The 20,138-nt window shown below is 50.9% G+C and overlaps 1 protein-coding gene and 1 pseudogene across 1 annotated transcript in view; both read left to right on the top strand.

Moving 5' to 3' along the window:
* LOC125757101 (uncharacterized) lies at positions 1-1,559 on the top strand (annotated as a pseudogene).
* A 5,819-nt stretch (positions 1,560-7,378) lies between these two features.
* The window catches only part of LOC119403249 (alpha-(1,3)-fucosyltransferase C), a 45,159-nt gene continuing 32,399 nt past the window's right edge, over positions 7,379-20,138 (top strand). The window contains exons 1-2 of the mRNA XM_037670197.2: positions 7,379-7,408; positions 9,603-9,780. Of these exons, the coding sequence (XP_037526125.1) occupies positions 9,623-9,780 (158 nt within the window). The 5' untranslated portion in view covers positions 7,379-7,408; positions 9,603-9,622. The remainder of the gene's footprint in view (positions 7,409-9,602; positions 9,781-20,138) is intronic.

The raw sequence follows: 20,138 nt of genomic DNA on the forward strand, positions 1-20,138 counted from the left end.
ATGACGTGTGTTGTAAAGAAGGGTCCGCTGGTTTATTCGAGCAAGTGTGCCCAAAAAGTTATCACTTTTTAGTCCTGTGTGGTAGCGTTTCATAAGACTTGTGTAGTAGTAATCTGGTAGGGTTAGTAGGTTCATTTCATCAAAGAGCGGGGAAGTGTGACTTCCGTACGGAACATCTGCAATGGCGCGAACTGCCCTTTTCTGTATTACATGCAATTTATGAATGTTCGTTAAAGTTGTCGTACCCCAAACCAGATGACAATAGTTTATGTGCGATAAAAACAAGGATTTATATATATGAGAAGCTTAACTTTTTTAGGAAGCAGAAAACGCACCCTAGACAAAATTCCGGTTATCCGGGACAGACTCGAAGACAGTTTTTCAATGTGTGCATTCCATGACATGTGCTCATCGAAAATTACACCCAGACATTTAATACGCGGTACTATCTGAAGTTCCGAGGTGCCTAGCATTAACGGTGTATGCAAGGGGGAACGTTTATTTCTAGGCCTAAAGTAGACAGCTTTTGTTTTCGAAGTGTTTTGTTTTCGAAGACACGAGCCCGGGCGAGTTTTGGAAATACTGCACCCGAAACTTCCGCATTCAGTTGCATGTGACGACGCCCATGGAGGTCAGACGAGCGGTGGAGACACTGACGAGGTACACGCGAGAACGGGTGCAAAGTGCCGAAAACGTTCAAAAGGAGCGTCGGAAGAATCCATCTACGAGTGGCTACGCGAAAACCCCGTATCGCCGTTGACAAACATTGTGCGCACCCCAAGTGGCTGGCAGACCCGGTGTTTCGGTTCATTCGCCTGGACGACAAGCGCCTGCAGCGAGCTATCCAGGTGTTTAATGACGAAATGTGCTCGTACACCACCTTGGACTTTATTGAAATGTACCAGAACACTCAGCCTCTCTTTGATGCCCCACACGGTGACCTCCCTACCTTTTACATGGATGTGCCCGCGTCGTTTGATGCCATGATGGAACTATTAAACTTTCAGTTTAATGGCATCCACGAGGAAGTGTCGGCCTTTGTAAACAACCTATATAGCCTGGTCGAGAAGGCGGTCCCCAAGAAAAACTGTATGGAGATTGTGTCCCCTCCGAGTGCAGGAAAATACTTTTTTTTTTGACCCCGTTCTTTCCTTTTACATTAACCGCGGTACGATCCGCAACTTTAACCGCTACACTAGCTTTCCACTTCAGGACACCGTGGGCCGTCGCAACCTGGTGTGGAACGAGCCAAACTGTGAGTCGTCTACTTTTGATACTGTTAAAAAAATTTTTGGTGGTGACGTAGATTCGGTGGCGGTCAAGTACTCGGCTGATCAGACCATTTACAGGACGTCCGTCATTGTGCTCTCAAACAACGAGGTGTTTCCAGATGACGAGGCCTTCAACCACCGCATGTGGCGCTACAAGTGGCGAGCGTGTCCTGCACTAAAGAAATACGACAAGAAGATCCACCCGATGGCCCTGGTCCTCCTGTTTGATGCTTTTGTACTCGAAGAAACATACGTCGGCACGCGCCAGCTTGATCAGTAAACAGCTTTGAACCTAACATCCTGAGTACTTGGTCAATGCTTTGCATTTTCCGACTACACCGACACCGACAAGCGTGAAAAAAAGCTTTCGGCTCAATCAGTCTGTTTTGTTTAGTTTCTTTATGTCAGTTCAGTTCAGTTCAGTTCAGTCAGTCAGTCAGTCAGTCAGTCAGTCAGTCAGTCAGTCAGTCAGTCAGTCAGTCAGTCAGTCAGTTCAGTTCAGTTCAGTTCAGTTCAGTTCAGTTCAGTTCAGTTCAGTTCAGTTCAGTTCAGTTCAGTTCAGTTCAGTTCAGTTCAGTTCAGTTCAGTTCAGTTCAGTTCAGTCCAGTCCAGTCCAGTCCAGTCCAGTCAGTCAGTCAGTCAGTCAGTCAGTCAGTCAGTCAGTCAGTCAGTCAGTCAGTCAGTCAGTCAGTCAGTCAGTCAGTCAGTCAGTCAGTCAGTCAGTCAGTCAGTCAGTCAGTCAGTCAGTCAGTCAGTCAGTCAGTCAGTCAGTCAGTCAGTCAGTCAGTTCAGTCAGTCAGTCAGTCAGTTCAGTCATTTCAGTTCTAGAGAGGATTCTAGAGAGGATAGAGAGGATTGCACCACACCGAACCTGTATAGATAAAAATTAATTTGTGGAATACATCTCGGGGTCTTTTTTTTTTTTTTTCGTGCCCAAGCATATCTTCCTCTTCCTTAGTATCCCACCGGCCGCGCACGATCGTAATTCTACTATACAACCTAAAGCTCGCCATCTTCATATTTCCCATGTTGCCGACCATGCCTGAAGTGTGGAAGGTGGCCACGCGCATAACGGTATTGAAATGGGGGCGTCGCTGCCGATAAGAGCGTTTCGGCCTTCTTAGTAGCGTAGACGGCTTCCTAGAGAAGGGAAAAGGAAGCCGACAACTTAGCGTATGTAGTACACGCGGAAGGGGTGAAGGAAGCGGCGTCGTCTTACGACAACGCGCCGGTAAAGAGAAAGCTGGGAGCAAACGAACGAAGTTCCGCGTGATCCCACGCGCAGTGGAAATCGATGTGATGCGAAGCACTCTGCGAGGATCAGGATATGCCGCGTTGTTTCACGTTGAGCCGAGCGTTTCAAGGCGCGCCGACTTCTTCGTGTAAATCGAGTACATATTTGTGCGCGTGACGGGAATGCACCGGGTACGCCGGCTACGCCTTGAGGTCCAAAGTTATAAGTTTAATGTCCGACGCAACGTCGGCACGAGATTGAGTTACATCGAGGTGAGACGAACGCTGACGTGCCTCTCGTAACCTGCAGCGTCCGTCAGCGCGTTCCCGCGTAGTCGAGCAACGCTAGACTTTAAGAGCCTTTAAGAGTGAGGCAGAGGTGTTTTAAGTACGTATGAGTATTTATCACACTGCTAGAAGAGCAGATAGCTAACGCAAAGCCACAATAGCCTACACTAGCAAACTCTATTCAGCATTAGCCGACATTTAGCCATGTTAAGGCAGTTATGCCAAAGCTAGCCAACAGTAAGCCAACACTAGACGAGAGTTTGCCAACATTAGCCAATGCTTCGTGCATGTCATGGTATTCATGTCATGTAATTTATGTTTTCTTATGCATATTTTGATATTCCAGGCAATGAAACGACCTCAACCGTATCTAGTCCTTCATGCCATTGAAGTCATGATATACACTTCACGCCGTGCCCGCGGTCTGGTACATGTAAAGAAATGAACACGATGGCTTTCACGACTAACGTGTTGTGTCATTAGGCCGTTCATGTCGCGATATAAATAGCGTGCATGTCACCTTTTTTTATTTCATGAAGTGCCATTCGTCTTTCCCTTACCATGCATATCATGGCATGCAAATTCTGCGTCGTCATACCGCGTTAAGCACACTTCGAACGGGAACATGGGGATCTTGCACCGGTGGAGAGGAGCGCCTATTCCAACTCCACATGCTAGATTATCCAACTCATAGGGTTTCTCACAGTAATACCTAGAGGGGAATCTGGCGCTAGTGTCTACGCGAGCTCCTTGAGCGGGGCGCTTCAACCACCATGGGAATGATGGGAAGTACAGGCTTCGGATTTGCTTCGGATGGATTAGGTTCTTGAGATTCGCGAGACTTGTTTGCCGAGTGTAAAACAAAACGATATGAAGTTATTTTCCATTAAAACTTGCTTCATTCCTTGGTACGTAAAACTTATTGCAAAGTGTTTGCGTGACCGTGAGATGGAACTGAAACCTGGACAAATTCAACCACCAGGGTACGCATTGCTCTGCAATTGTCTTCCGCATTTGGCATCGCAATATAATGAATTATTTTCTTTACAACACTTAAACGCGCTTGCCTTTCCCTCAAAAGTACGCCTTTTCTATTTATGGAAATAACAGTACCGTATTGAGTGAGAAATACTTAACGTATCATCTGCTGCGATGCCAGATGCGTCTGTCCAAGTGGCCTGCCCCCAACGTATCTCTCGTTTTGTTGTGAAGTCGAGTCAGAGGAGCGTGACGGTGCGTCTACTTAGCTTCGCCGTCGTTTTGCAGTCGATTTGAAAGAGTTTTGGCAAGTAGCGCTTATCACAAAACGTTAACTCTATGCAATATCCTGCACTGGGATGGGACGCCCAGGGGGGGGGGGGGGGTGAACCCCCCCCCCCCCCTGGCTACGCCCCTGTGATATACACAATAATCGAAACGACCACGACGACGTAGGAGACATATACGGTACAAGAGCCACTTGTTCGCCAACAAATGCCTCGTATTTTATAACAAAGGCGCATTCCGTGTCTCTGGGCTCCATTGCCACTCCTCCTCGAACTCACAAATTAAAGGGTTGCTTGGGTGCTTATAGCAAGAGCCAGCTTAATTTTGGTTTTGCTCTCAAAGCTGCGCAGTGGCAACGCGTTTCGTACGTAGCACATCCATTCACTATTATTGTTAACATACCACTTTTGTATTTAAAGCTCACAGGGTCCCTTATGGATTCGCCAAGACGACTCAAAGGCGAAAGCCATATTCATCTTTTGCGTCTCAGTCGATGTGTTGGTCCTCCCCCGCCGCTCTACGAATGCTTTCTGCACCTAAAATGGTTTTGCAGTGCCTACGTGATCCTCCCACTTTATACCAAACGACGACATCATACGATGACGTCATCTGGTGACGTCAAGTTATGTGACGTCATCACGTGATGACCATTTTTTGCATCACTCGTGTAGACGCCGCAGATGCCGACTGTCAATTTTCGCGTTTGATGAGGCATCTACGGCTCTCGCCTTAATTTAATTTCACATGACTCCTATTGGATGTCCGTTGAATTAATTAGCTTCCCTCTTTATATCCAACAGCTTTAATTCTTGCATGTTAAGATTAAATTTAATTCGCATGTTCTTTGTACTTTAAAATATCAATAGAGAGAAATATTTTGTTGGAATTTACTAACGCGCGTTTGTGATCACCTTCTTTCATATGCAAATAACTAAAGTCGCTGAGGCAATAAAGGGAAGAGTAAGCTTGGAGCGTGCTCTTACCTAAATGCTGCAGGCACGCAAATGCACGTAGTCGAAATTGGCAGTGCGAGCGAGGACAAGTGCCAATCGCGCTAGTTGCTCTCGCCGCGCGTGCGAGAGGAGTTATTGTTCGTCACCAACCATAGTGCCGGTCCAGTTTAAATTCTGTGCCATGCGCTTCTGAGCTTTGCCGCTGTGCTTGCCTCCGTTTGCAAACGGTGAGTAATATATGCGAACGCTGCGAGTGAGTGTGTGTGTGTGTGTGTGTGTGTGTGTGTGTGTGTGTGTGTGTGTGTGTGTGTGTGTGTGTGTGTGTGTGTGTGTGTGTGTGTGTGTGTGTGTGTGTGTGTGTGTGTGTGTGTGTGTGTGTGTGTGTGTGTGTGTGTGTGTGTGTGTGTGTGCGCGTGACCTCGTCATGCCTACTTCAAGTACAGTTGTTAAATGCCCACTACGCCATAATTCTTTTTGCGAATCCGTGAAGGGCCCACTATATACGCGTCCGTAAGGCAACACGCGAACCTACGCAGCTGCTCACTTTGTTGATGCTTTTGCAACTGATGATCACTAAATATGTCTGAGCACTTTGTAATGGGTGGGTCTTCAAAACACCCACTCGTTGCGCAATTCACATGTTTTGACGCCTGGCGCGATTCTGCGCTTCTGCCACGCTATATTACATGCATTAACGAGACTCCTTCCACTACATGACATTCATATAGTGTTTTTTCCGAAGCAGTTTCAAGCAATTTCTGCGAAACGAGCTCTTCAACGCTATCGCGTTAATACAATGTGGTAGTAGTCTGAAACGTCACATTTCGTGAGCGTCCTAAAGATTGCGCCGCTAGAAACTCCAAACTCTAAAGCCGCACTTATCAACTGAAATGTTGTGCATAAAAATGACATGAAGTAAAAAGTGCCCTACGCTACACAAACATAGCTTATAGCCAGTGTGTTGGAACGGAACGAAAACGAAAAACGAAAAAAAATCGATATTTTTGACCGGAACGAAAACGTAACCGAAACGTTATCTATTATTTCGTTGCGGAGTGAAACCGAAATATTCTTTAACGTTTTTCGGTTCAGGAGAAGGCTTGGCATTCCGGAACAACCGAGGTCATGCAACACGAGCAGTAATGCATATCTCAGGGTATTAGCGTGTATCTTAGGAAGGGATTCCAAAGTAAATATGTGTTGAAATTTTGCGAAACACGAAAATAGTGACAACCAGTGATGTTTATATTAACGGAAGCGGACTTCCGTGCGCTTGTCACACAGGCCGGCGTGGAGAGGGCACTTTCGGCGCTGAAGTGTTTTTTTTTTTTTTAATCAGGAACAGCGGTCTCGCATATCAGAGGTACACTCGATCACAGCTGCTTCTGAGATCATGCTCACTCCCTTGACACAAAGCATTGAGCCTGCTCAGAAAATTCGTAATTCACTTTTGAGAAAATTAAGTACCACACCTTGGAAGGGTACTGGTTTGCGCTAGTTGGTAGGAATTCGTGGTACAGTTACTTGCGCTCCTCTTAAGAACGTGGGAAGGACGTGTTTTACCCATGTCCCATGTTCTTAAAGGGGCCCTGCAACACTTCTTCAGCATGATCAGAAAACGCTGCCGATCGGTAGTCGAGGCTCCTGAGAACGCGCGAGCCAAACATTATAGCGCAGCACGCGGCCTCGAATTTACAATTAATTCTCAAAGTCAGCTAAAAAGAAAAAAATCGCCAGGCCTGCGCATAACACGCAGCACACAGTCACAGCGAAAGCTGGAATGAATGAATGAATGAATGAATGAATGAATGAATGAATGAATGAATGAATGAATGAATGAATGAATGAAAAACTTTATTAGTGCAAAGAAGTTCTCCCGGCGAAGGTGGAGCCCTCAGTCCAGGGCCCACGTGGCCTTTGCCATCTTGCGAGCTCTGTCGATCAGCTTGAGCTGTTCTTCAGGCTTTGAGCATGCCAGCGCAGCCTCCCACTGCACCTGTGTTGGTGTGTTGTTTATTGGCACAGCCTTTGAGTGTTGGCAGGCCCATGTAACGTGATAAAGCGTTGCATGTTACCCGCATAGCGGGCATTTGTTGTCGTATACGTAGCCGGATAGATTTTGTTAAGTAGACTGAGATTTGGGTATGCATTAGTCTGCAGCTGTCTCATGCAACCGACTGCTCTCTACTGAGGCCTTTGTGGGGCGCGGGTAAATCCTTCTCAGGGCTCTTTGATGTTCTAAAATTGCCCCATAGCGTCTAGTGACTGTGTCTGCAGGTACCCCGTCGTTGTGCGCTGGCCCCCCGGTTGGCGTATGCTCAGGCGTTGGCGTCAGCACGCTGGTTCCCAGTCACAGTTTCATGGCCTGGTGTCCACGTAATGGAGCAGCACGAGAAGGTGATTTTTCTCGCCTTGAGTATGCGGATGGCAGCAGCGGATACGCGTCTGCTGCTGTATCGTCTGCACGCTTCTTGCGAGTCCGTAACTATTTCAGCTGTGGACTCTTCGCCCTGGTGCGTGATGGCGAGAGCGATCGCTACATCCTCAGCCTCGAGGATGTTGTTGTTTTTGGTCGAAGCGCTGTTGACTTCCCTAAGCTGGTGATCAACAACGCTCACTACCGCCCCGGAGTGTTCTCGGCATAAACAACACAGTGCAAGAAAGCTGGAAGAGCGGCCTTTCCAGAGTCAGTGGTAGACTCTCTTTGGGCAACTAATACAAGTACGCATGCAAAGTACCCACTATGCCATTATTCGTCATTCTGCGGATAAGCGAGGTACCCGCTACACATCTGTAAGTAATTGCGTGCGCTTTGTGCTGTGGCTGATGAAGATGAAGAATTATGGCTAAGCCTGGAAGCATTCAACAACCCCCCTCGTTGCGCAATTCGCATTGTGCGACGCCAAGTTGTCATTTTACTCTTCTACGACGCTATATTACATATGTTAACACGATTCCTTGACCGACATGACACCTGTATGGAGTACTTTTGCGAAGGAGTTCCAAGCATAATCGTGGCTCTGTGTGGTAGACGACGGTAGCGATGCGGGCTTGTTGGTGTGACATGACACCTTTCCTTCGTCCGTGGCTTTTCGCGCCCACATCCAAGAAGTCTGTGGTAGAATACTCGACTGCCACGCAGGAGGCCCGGGTTCAAATCCCATCCGTTCCTAGAAATTGTTTTTTCATTCCATTTTTCCCTATTTCTCGCGATAGCAGTTACGGGCACCAGCGGCCGCGGTGGCGTATAACTACGGCGCCAAAACTGTATCTTGTTCTGATCTCATAACAGCTTTCGCTGTAATATATAAGGGCCTCAAACAGCATCACTGTCACTACAGCCATGGCACAGAGTGGCTGCTTACCAATGGCTAGGTAGGTGGTGGGTGGAAGCAAAGAATAACAGCCCCCACCGGTGGTATCTGTCGGCCAGGTTGAGGCCATCGCCTCATCTTGAAAAGAGAGGTTGAGGGCACGGAACTTTACCGGCTGTTCGAGGTGCTCGTGCTTGGTTGATGATGATAGTCAGTAAGAGCGGCCGACGTTTCTAGTCCTAGAAACGTCGGCCGCTCTTACTTAAAAAGAAATCCTGATTTCTTTTTCTCATTTCATTTTTTCTTATTTCGCGCGATAGTGGTAACCATAGGTCGGCAAAAAATGTGGAGATCACTCAGACTCACTCATGAAATATATTTTGTCCTTAGAGCTCACTCGGACTCAGACTCACTGAAATTTTTCTCAGCCGGACTCACTCAGACTCACTCGGACTCACACTGTCGGCTCTATCTGAGTGAGTGAGTGAGTCGACTCATGAGTCCGTTAGCGTATAATTGGCTCTTTCAACCATGGTGTCAATGCTCTTTAACACAAATATCTCGCATAATTGGTGCTGTTCTTGGCGCCTTTTGATCTCGCACCTTCAAATATGGGTTATCAGTGGTGGCAATGCAGTAAGGACATTTTTATTGAAAGTGGTGCCTCACACGAGATATTTATATCAAGAGCTTCCTATGAAAGAGTTTGTGGGAGGGGGGGGGGGGGGTTCAATCTGCTCCCCACCCCTCTCCGTAACTCACGCCCTTTATAATAAATACTGAGCTGGCGTGTGAACGCTAGTGCTTTGAAGGATAAGTCGACGGGAGTATAAACGTGAGCCGACATAAGGCTGATAGTAATGCTGAAGTGTAGATAGAACCATAGGTCGGCAAAAAAGTGTGGTGCTCACTCAGACTCACTCAAGAAATATATTTTGCGCTTAGGGCTCACTCGGACTCAGACTCACCAAAATTTTCCTCAACCGGACTCACCCGGACTCAGACTCACTAAGATTTTTCTCAACCGGACTCATTCGGACTCAAGCTCACCAAAATATTACTCACCCGGATTCACTCAGACTCAGACTCACGGCTCGATCTGAGACTGAGTGAGTCGACTCATGAGTGAGTTTGCCGACCTAAACACTGTTGTAGAGCATCGTATTTCTTTTGTCTTTTACTTAACCATTTCAACACATTTTTGGCATGTTTTGTGTCTAGGAACGAAAGGACCCCATGAAATTTGCCTCCTACCATGTCATTTTATGGAATTGCAGGGCCAGAACGAAGGTCTGTCATGATTCTGACGAAAAGGCGTCGGGTGGCGGTGGTGGTGCTGATCACGTTATGTTCGTTCTCACTGCTGAGCTACAACTACATTCCCATCAGCCACGACTACTTTTTCTACTATCTACGGACTTCAGACTTCATTAGCGTTTCGGATGGACTGTACCCGTGCGTATCATTTTTGCGTTGCTCCTGTCGCTCCTTCCGTGCACGCGGCCTGCTCAAAAGTAATCGCATAATTGTTACACCGACTGCAGACGAGAGGTAGAAATAATAGGTCGGAAAAAAGTATGAGAGGAAATATTTGCAATGGCAGTTCTAGAAAGAGTGAGACGGGCTTCGCTTGTTACGCACGGTGGCACCGCTATGGCTTGTTATCGCTTGTCTGATACCAGCCGCGTCATGGGTCTGGCACCTTTCGGGCTTTTCGCTGTCTCCCACGACAATTGTAAATTGTCTTGAATAAAGCCTGAATCAATCAATCAATCAATCAATCAATCAATCAATCAATCAATCAATCAATCGGCATTGCCATTACACCAGTGGCGTAGCTACATTCTTTTTCCTTTTTTATTGGGGGAGGGGGGTGATGGTAGAGGGGGTGTTTTTCAACCGGGCTGAAGAGGGGTCGCTCCTCCCTGTCATCGACAATACATATATGCCTGCTCGGACCCCTATATCAGACTTGGCAGTAATCAAATTCAGTAATGAAATACTCTAATTAAATTACTTTTGCTGTGATGAGTAATGTAATGAATTACATAAGCGAGTAATTAAAAAAATATCCATGATTTTCTCAATTGCTTTTGACTAAAATATAACGTGTCTGCTTCCCTTATGGCATATAAGATTTACCGGAAAAGGAAAGAAAACTAACGTAGACAAGTTAATCCAAATTCCAAACCTCAAGCATGTGGACGAGGCAGGCCCACAGAATCCGCACTCGAAGCCGCGAATTACGTGGCTGGAAGGCCACGGCCCTCGAAGCCCCAGACAAGCGGGGTCGACGGCGGCTCCACAGCTTTGCTGACTGTCGGACAGCTCAGCAACAGGACGCAGATGTTTCAAACGCGTAATCATGTCCCCCCAATGGAGGGCTTTTCTTTAGAAAAAAAAAAGGCTGGGCCACAGCAGAGCTGGTGGGCACGTTTCAGCTGCGGTTCATGGCGATGATAATTTTCTATCTAGGACACACGGCAAACCATAGAGTTAGTACTGACTCTAGAGGAAAAGCTTGGCCGAAAGAGCGCCGACCACAAGAACAACGCCATTGCCGTACCTTTGTCATTGATTCCCTTGCACTTATTTACAGATCGGCTAAAATTAGCGCTACTCAATGTGAGTAATACCGGCAATAAAAATCAAACACGGGCATTTTGACAAATTATAGAAAGACGCAGACAGTGTTTAACGTCCATTTAGAAAATTTCTAGGAAAGATTCAAGGCCGTTTGGGCAATTTACTGTGTGCAGAACTGTGGGACACGTACGCTCTCCTTTTTTAAATGTTAGGAGAAGGTGTTAACGTGTAGACAGAATAACGAAGTATTCGAAAAATAGAAAAGGTGCTATACTTATATCGAGCTCCACATCGTACGTTATAGCGTTAAGTTTCGTCTGCGGGGCGCACTTGCAACGCAATTTGCACTCGTTGTCGCCTTTATATATTCCGTGATGTCATGCACGTGACCTGTTTCGTACAACCTTGTTTCGCGACCCTTCTCTAGAGTAGACGCCCGAAAACGTGTACGCCAGCTGATCAAGCCTTTAAAAACACAGCGCAACATAATTACTGGCAGCGCCATAGGTGCACTTGCGCTGTCAGGACTCGCCTTCCCGCCAGGAGCCGGCAATTCGGCCGTTATAATGAAAAGACGCTCATTTTACAACGTGTCGCAAATCGGGCTTGTTTCATTTGCAGTCCCGAAAGGGAGGATGCATCGTGCCTCTTCTGGTCCACCTCCGAACGCCTAAAAGTACAGCACCCCACAAAGAATCTGACTCGTTTGATTTTCCGACGGTGCTGCTCGGTAAGAAGACATGAAAGGGAAACGTGTCATCTTTTCTAGGTGACTTGGCGACCATTAAACGCGCCCACGACCGCAAACAACTGCGCGGGAGTCTCCCACAAGCCCGGTGACGGGCCCTGTTATCCGAACGCATGTTCGACAATCGAACGCTACGTGTTTTGCGTTTGCCCAAACGGCAAACGCAAAAGCTTGCAACTTCGGATGGTTCAACAAGAAACGCCGCCGCTTCTCTTCAGATACGCTAGCAACCATGCATTGCGGAGAAGCTGCCGCTTGGGCCAATTTTTTTTATTTCTTGACGCCGCCGCTGCACCGAACTGAACTAACACTAGCCATCGACAGCCAATGTTTATCGCCGGTCTTTCGACACGCCAGACAGGTTAATCGGCGACAAGGTAGGCATGTCGCCTACAAAACGAAGTGCGACTTCCCCGCATAGCTGTGGTTGCTAGCCGGACCTATGCGCAACTCTGCTACCTAAAGGTAGCATATACAGTGACTCTACTTACGACGGGCTTTACTTACGACACTTACGACTACTTACGACGGCCACCCGATGCCTATGGCGGAGCAGAAAGATGCGTTTGCAGGCATTTTTACTAGGTGGCGCCACCATATTCACTTGAGTCATTCATCTTGAGCATCCATCCATCCATCCGAGTTCGAGATCGCGGCCGATTGCGCGTCTTCTGATTGAGTTGTGAGTCGCAGTGCGTCGTCGTCTGCGCTTTCTATTGACACGTACTTACAACACTACTTTACGTGAGCTCACTTTCAATAAATGTGATGAAAACTGAATGGCACCGTCATGCCTAGCACGCCTCTGAGGTGCTGGTAACGCTCGCACGGTACGGTAATGGCGGCCATGGCGGCGCACTTGTTGTCGGAGATTCTAATACATGGGCCGTACGGGGAGATTTTCCTCTAGAGCCTGTACTAACTCTATGCGGCAAACCTCGACCATAACAGCTCTGCTGTAAAATTCCTATAGCGCGTCTGTGTGAACGAAAGTGGGCAAATCTCACTGCGTTTCAGCTTCTACTGTTACCCATCTGTACAGAATGCTTGGGCGGTCATTGAGCGCGTGCCGCTTCATGTTCATGATAATTTTCTATCTACGACACACGCAAGCCTCGACCATAACAGCTCTGCTGTTAAACAGCGATAGGTTCTGCGGTCCCAGATCCTCCCGCTGCGCAAAATATTCGCAATATCCACGAACGCGCGCTGTGCTACTCAAGATTAACCAAGACGGCGCCCGGAGGAGGGTCAGCCCGCTTGTTAGCATAGGAACTGTGGGAATCGAGCGCGCCCTCCCCTTTGGCGCCTCATTCCCCAGCTAGCGCGTGTGTGGGCCCCGCGCGGCTCGAGCACCGGGGACCGCCGTTAATCGGCAGTATGGCGACGACGGCGACAGCGCCAGGCCTCTTTGTCTGGTGCGAGCCATGCGTCGGCTTCCCGGCGCGCGGGCACGCGTCCGGGCATGCCTCGACATGCTCACATGCTCACGCCACCAAGCTAGCTTACGTCACTGCGCAACGCCGGTCCTCACTGGCCACCAGTGACAACCCCCTTCCCCCTTGAGCTCGCTTCTCTCTGGATCTCTGGCGCGGGCTTGCCGCCTCGCTTGCCCGCGTCAGATGCTCCCAGGCTAGCACGAGAGGTTGACGCGCTGCTCTAGCAGGCGGCTTCTCGTTCGCGTGCTCGACTGCTGCCCTTTGTGTGAGAGTCGTAGCGCCGCTGGTGGGTGGTGGTAGAAACATTTATTGCCAGTGTGTGAACGTGGGGGCCAAGCCCCCTACATGGCACGTGGGTGCTCCCTCAATATGAGGGGGCACCCTTACAAAGCGAAGGAAAGTCCCTGAAGCGCAATCATCTTCATGGCGCAGGAGATGATCCGGCGCTGATCGAAAGCAGAAGTGCTGGTCATGATGGACTCCCAGTAAGACACCGCCACAGCCGGTGATGGGGGATGAGGGAAGGTGGGGCATGCGAGGAGGATGTGTAGGAAATCTCCTGGTTTGCCGCAAAGTTTGCATGAAGAGAAGAATTGGTCTGGGTATCGGGCGTTTAGTAATATGGGGTATGGAGCAGTTTGAGTTTGTAGGCGTCGCCAATGTGCGGCCTGTGCTATGGTTAGGGATGGGGCTGGGGGGGTGTATATTCTTCGTTGGTCCCGATAGTACTAGAGAATATCTCGAAAGGAGAGCAGGCGCTCCTCGGCCGGTGGAGGGGGCTCCATTTCTCCTGCCCGGAATGTGAGACCTCGGGCTAGGGAATGAGCCTCCTCGTTGCCAGGGAGGCCGGCATGTGCTGGCGTCCAGACGAGTGTTATGGAACGCTGGGGCTGCCAGAAGCGTAGTAGGCGAGCAGCGGTGCGGGAAATGAAGCCATTGGCATAGTTCAGGATAGCTGATTTTGAGTCGCTTATGATTGTGGAGGCAGATGTAGAAACAAATGCAAGCGCGATGGCTGCCTCTTCTGCCTCTGTGGAGGAATTGGTGATGACTGAGCACGACGTTAGAAGCTTTGCCTGACTGTCAGCTACCGCCAGGGCCATACGGGATCCTGACGCGTATTCCGCTGCGTCCACGTAGACCACGTCATGGTCCTCGCTATACTGTTTCTCGAGGGCCCGAGCCCTTGCCGTTCTGCGTTTCTCGTCTCGCACAGGGTGCATATTCTTCGGGATTGGGGGCACGTTGAGGTGAGAGCGGAGGTTAGAAGAAAGAGGGACCCCCTCGGGTGAGTGTGTAATTGGGGTTAAGTTTAATTGGGACAACAGAGTGCGCCCAGCCACTGAATTAGACAGACGAGACCTTTGTGCCGTAAAGGTGGCTTCCGCGAGTTCCTCAAATGTGTTATGTACACCTAGTTTGAGGAGTCGGGCATTGGATGTGCTGGGTGGAAGTCGTAGAGCCGTTTTTGTGCAACTTCGTATTAGCGCGTTAACCCGGTCTCTCTCCTTCTGTCGGAGGGGTAGGTAAGGGAGGGCATATGTGGTGCGGCTTATGATGTAAGCCTGGGTGAGGCGTAGCGTGTTTCGCTCGCGTAGGCCAGCCCGACGGTTCGCGATGCGGCGAATCAGTCGAGTGGTCTGCTGAGCGTGTGTTTGGAGAGTCCTTATGACTTCTCCGTGTGCGCCATGCGAGTAGAGGGGTAGCCCTAGCACACGAATTTTAGAGACTAGTGGGATGGGATGGTCACCTAGCGTGAGAGAGATGGGGGAATGACTGAATTACATTGCTTCGGGCGGTAGAGAAAGAGCTCTGATTTGGAAGGGAAACAGGTAAGGCCACGCTCCCGTACATATGTATCAATGGTGGTCAGTGCCAGTTGTAGGTTTTCTTCGATTTCGGTGTCACTGCCGTGGTTTGCCCAGACAGTGATATCGTCGGCGTAGAAGCTAAAATGGATGTTGGGGATCTGAGCCAGCTGTTGCGGCAGATGAAGAAGGGCAATGTTAAAAAAAAGAGGGGAAAGAACTGCTCCCTGGGGTGTATCTCGTGCGCCAAGCGTGATGCCCGGAAGGCTGTGGTCGCCAAAGGTAAGTGTGGCTGTGCGGTGGCTGAGGAAGTCTCGGACGTAGTTGTACGTCTTTGCACCGACTCCCAGAGTTACAAGGTTCTGTAGGATAGCTGAGTGTATAACGTTGTAAAATGCCTTAGTGAGGTCTACACCTAAGATAGCTCTGGTGTCACAGGTTTTAGAGTCGAGAATATGATGTTTTATTTGTAGGAAAACGTCCTGTGTGGAAAGACCCGGACGAAATCCAAACATGCAAGTGGGCATGAGATTCTTGCCTTCTAGGTACTGGCAAAGCCTGGTTTGGAGTACATGCTCCATAAGTTTGCCGACAGATGAGGTGAGGGATATGGGCCTGAGGTTAGAGGTAAGCAGAGGTTTCCCAGGTTTGGGTATAAAGATGACCTTGGCTGGCAAGCGTACTCGATCGGTCTTGCGGAGTTCCCTTTTACGGCCTGCAAGCCCGTGACTGTCGTACTGTGCTGCATCTTGGGTTAATAAACCCGTGTTGTTTGTTGACATCCTGCTTCGAGTGCCTTTTCTGCGCCGTGCCGGAGTCGACGAACACGGCCGTAGCGTCTTTGTTCGCTGCGGCAGTGGAGAACGTCGCGTCCCTTCACGGTCGCCTCGTAGGGTAAGCTTTGTGCTAAACCTATCTCCACATAACTGGCGCCCAACGTGGGGCCGGCATGGCTTCAGCAACACCACCTAGACTATTCACAAGGCCTGTTCATACCCCTCTCTCCAGACGGCATACGTCACGCTAGTTGTCCTACTGTCCAGTGGCCGAGGACGCGTCGCTCAGGTGTAGGTGTTGGTGACCCCGCGCACTTTTTTACCCCGAACGGCGGACAAGCCACGACAGGTTTGCCTTTCTTCGCTACCTGCTTCGCTGGTTAGACTGCAGCCTTGGTGCTGCATCGCACTGCTCTGAGTCTTCGTCCGTTGCCACGTGTCTTATTTTATTGGTGTTGCATTTGTGAGTATGTGATTACACCTCGATCAGTGCGACATGGGACGTTGTCGTGTTCCCGGATGCCGCGGCAATTATGACAGTGGTCCGAAAGTGCGTGTTTTCGCATTCCCCAAGGATGAAGCTCCGAAGAAGTCTTGGATAAAAGACATTCCGCGAAAGGATTTCACACCAAGCATACACTCCAAGGTGAGAAACTGCTGAAATTTGCTCTCTTACCGGCTCTATCGCATTACTGGTGTTCTTTCTCTGTTACTGTTGAACGGAGCGAGTATCGTGTGCGGTGATGGTAGTTTTGTCGCGCTTCAGGTAGGGCAGTGCGGTAAGATAGAGCAGAAATACTCAGGGTCGTGTCAAAGTTCCCATTATCCCGTTTCGTATGAAAGTAATTAAGTCTGTGTTATGCTTGGCGCAGGTCTGCGAACTCCACTTCCTCGAGGCTGACTTCATCAGAAAGCTGTCACATTTCGACGCAGCGTCGGGAAGGACTTTGCAGCAGCGTACTCGTTCTGAAGAGCAGGAACATAGATGTGGAAGCTAACACAATGAATGACAGCTTGTCAAGAGGAAGCTTAAAGCTTCCGCAGCCATGTACTGTGCACATGATGCTGGTGACAACGCTTGTTGTCGAAAGCTCACCAAGGGAGAAAATGCAAAGGCGTTCCTCGCGTCGAACAACCAACGAGGCATTGTCAGCTCCATTTCCACATCACTGCTAGGAGATGTTGAGCTAGAGATTAGCGAAAATGGCCATACCTCTGAGACTATCGTGCGGCATGTAGTGCGCGTTGCAACAAATGTCGCTTTGAACAACTTTTGTAGACTTCGAAACGACACCATCCAAAGTTGTAACTTGATTCATGGCTGCGCTAAAAACACGGACAACAGAAGAGATGTACACAGGACGTCTCGCCCGTCCTGTGTACGTCTATTCTGTTGTCCGCGCCCGTCCTGTGTACGTCTCTTCTGTTGTCCGTGTTTTTAGCGCAGCCATGAATCAAGTTACAAGTTTGCACCAACTGGCCCAAATGAAAGCATTACTGCACCATCGAAAGCACCGCACAAAAAAATGCTGCTGACAGAAAGATGAAAACCTTGAACAAGAAATGAGGTAGGACGGTTTTAGCCTTTCGTCCTAATAAAACCACTTCTACAAATGCATTTCTGATTCTTGTTACAGTTTGATGCCTGTAAGGTGTAAAGGCAAGCGTAAACAAATGCAGACCGCGCAGGAATAACAAAAGAAACACCGGCTTTCAGAAAGTGCTCGTAGCAGATATAACGAGAACGAGTGGAGACGACGGACGGGGTGCGTGCAGGTGGGCAACTAGCGTGACGTCACGCTCTCCCTGGAGGGGCCTTGTAAATAGTCTGGGTGGTGTTGGCTTCAGAGCAGACCCCTTCGAGGCGCTCGTTCCTGTTCGATCGTGTGGCGACGGACTTGATCTCGTTCGAGGCGGACGGCTGCGACAGCACGGGGTACGGCCCTCTCGGCGACCCTCTGCTTTCGTTCACCGGGAGAGATCCCTTTTTCGGGGCCCCCTACAGTGATGCGAGCCGCTTGAACGAGGACCACAGTCCTAGCCAAGCCAGTAACGGGCTGTATCAGCTGTTCGAGACTCACGCGCTTATGGGCCCGTCCCCGGCGCAGTCTCCGCTAGCTGGCCTTTCCCCGTCAGCAGCACGGTTGACAGCTCAAATCGCCGCACCCGATCCTTCCTACCGGGGGCACTCAGCTGTTGGCGGGAACGCGCTTACTGACCTGCCGTGGTCGCGAGCGCAAAGGGTTGACGATGTCGTTCGCGAGCCAGCTCGCTTGGCCGACAACGTCGCCGCGTTGCCTGACACTCGCATGCCTCAGACTCGCGGTGGCGACGCTTTCGACAAACGTGAGCCACCGTGCTCCACGGTCGACCCGTTCGCCAGTCGCGTGAGGCCTCATGCACCAGTCGGAGCGGATACCCTACCCTCCTCCATGCCGTTTACTGGCCCTTTTAGGTCTGACGTGCATGCCGGAGAACAGGCGCGCGACCCTGTTACGGCCGCGCCTGCGTCGGAGCAATCGCCGCTGCACGCAACTGCGGCGCAGCTCCTAAACGTCCTGTTGGAAGCGGCGCGCTCGCAGCCTTGTGCTGTAAAGGGAGGCCTCGAGTCCCCTCAGCCAGGCGCACCGAGTATCCTAAGCGTACCTCTGCCTGAGTACAGCGGTTATTCGGACCGCATGAGTGCCACAGAGTACCTCGAGGTGCTGCACCGCTATCAGCGGGCGATGGGGCTGAGCGACAGCGTTATGCTCGGTAGTGTATTGCCTGTATCGCTGACAGCCCAAGCGGCGCGGTGGTACCGACTTGTCGGCCACCAAGCTCGTTCGATGGAGGAGTTTAGGGCGCTCTTCTGTAGCGAATTCCTTCCTCCTGACTACGAGCGCCGCATGCGTCGTGAGCTAGAGCTCCGAACACAGCATCCCGACGAATCTCTCCTCGAGTACGTCCGGGCTTTGCAGGAGCTCTACCTCCTTGCCGACCCTACGGCATCAGACGCTGAGAAGGTAGAGCGAGCCATTCGCCAGGCTCATCCAACCTTCGCCGCTTACCTTCGGAGCGCCCGTTATCGTAACCTAAACGAGCTGGCCTCCGATGCGAAGCGTATTCAGGGCGACATACTGGCGGCGAGAGCCTACCGCCCGCCGCCACCGCCGTCCGCTTCTCTCGAGCCTCGTTGTGCGTGGGCTGGTGGTGACTCGGCACCCCATAATCCCCCTAATCACGAGGTGGCCTCGGCCGCGAGAGAGCAACGAGACGCGCTGGACGTGTCGGACCGCGCTCTCGATCCGTACTGGTACGCCCGGGCGTGCCCCTTTGCACTGCAAGGCGAACGAGAACGGAACCCCCGTGCCCCAATGCACGAGGAGAGATCCGATCGTGGAGCCCCCCCTGCGGCTAGCGAACGGAGGCCTCTTAGATCTCAGGGGTCGCCAAAATCCCTCACTGATGGGGGAAAAGGCGTCGTCTGCTACCGTTGTCATGAGCGTGGCCACACCGCTCAATCATGCAACGCGCCCCACCCGATGCAAGGGCCTGCTCGCCCGTCGGGAAACGGGGTGAGCCGTCGGTGAGCTCCCCCTCGCCGGCGGCTACAGCAGTACGAGAGCATGGGGGTGTAACCCAACCTCTGGCACCGATGGCGTGTCGCGCTGGACATGACTTTCCAGCCACGCCGGCGCCGTTCATCGCCCTTACGATCGCTGGTCGAGAGTTTGCGGCTTTGCTGGATAGCGGGGCTTCGATCTCGCTGTTCGGCGAAGAGGTTATGGGTCATTTGCGCGACCGCTCTGTCCGCATTCGAGCTTGCGACGCTGCCTTCCATCTCGCCAGCGGTACCGCCACCTCGTGCGGCGCTGCGCGGTTGGTCGTGCGCTGGGAGAATCGCGCGCGCCGACAGCGCTTCGTGCATCTCCCGGGTCTTTCCGTGCCCGTGATTCTTGGTCGCGACTTTCTCGCGCACACGGGTATCGTGATAGACGTCGCGAGCGGAGGCTACAGGGACGGCCCTTCCGGCGCCCTACGGCCATTCGCTACACCTCCCGTGGTCTCGGCTGCCCGTAAGTCGCCGGACGCCACGAGAGAGCAGGAGGAGAGGAGGCAAAACGTGGCCCCTTCGGCCCGTGTCTCTCACTCCGACGCCAAGACTGGCCCTTTGGCCGGCGCGGCAGAAAACGGTCCGTGCCTACCGCTTTCTCTCGAGCATAGCGCTGCCGCGGTGGACGAGGTCTCGGCTACGCCGGTGACCACCCCCGTACGCAGCAGCTCGGATCGCTCGCTGCCGCCTTTGCCGGACAGCTTGTCGACACATGAGAAGGCAGGCCTGTCGTCGCTGCTGACTCGTTTCAGTGACATGTTCACTGAACGCCCGGGTTGCACCTCTCTTGTGAGGCACCGGATCGACACAGGCGATGCACAACCGTGGAAATGCAATCCTCGCCCCGTCAGTGTGGCCAAG

Source organism: Rhipicephalus sanguineus, chromosome 1 (genome assembly GCF_013339695.2).
Source record: "Rhipicephalus sanguineus isolate Rsan-2018 chromosome 1, BIME_Rsan_1.4, whole genome shotgun sequence".
NCBI lineage: Eukaryota > Metazoa > Arthropoda > Arachnida > Ixodida > Ixodidae > Rhipicephalus > Rhipicephalus sanguineus.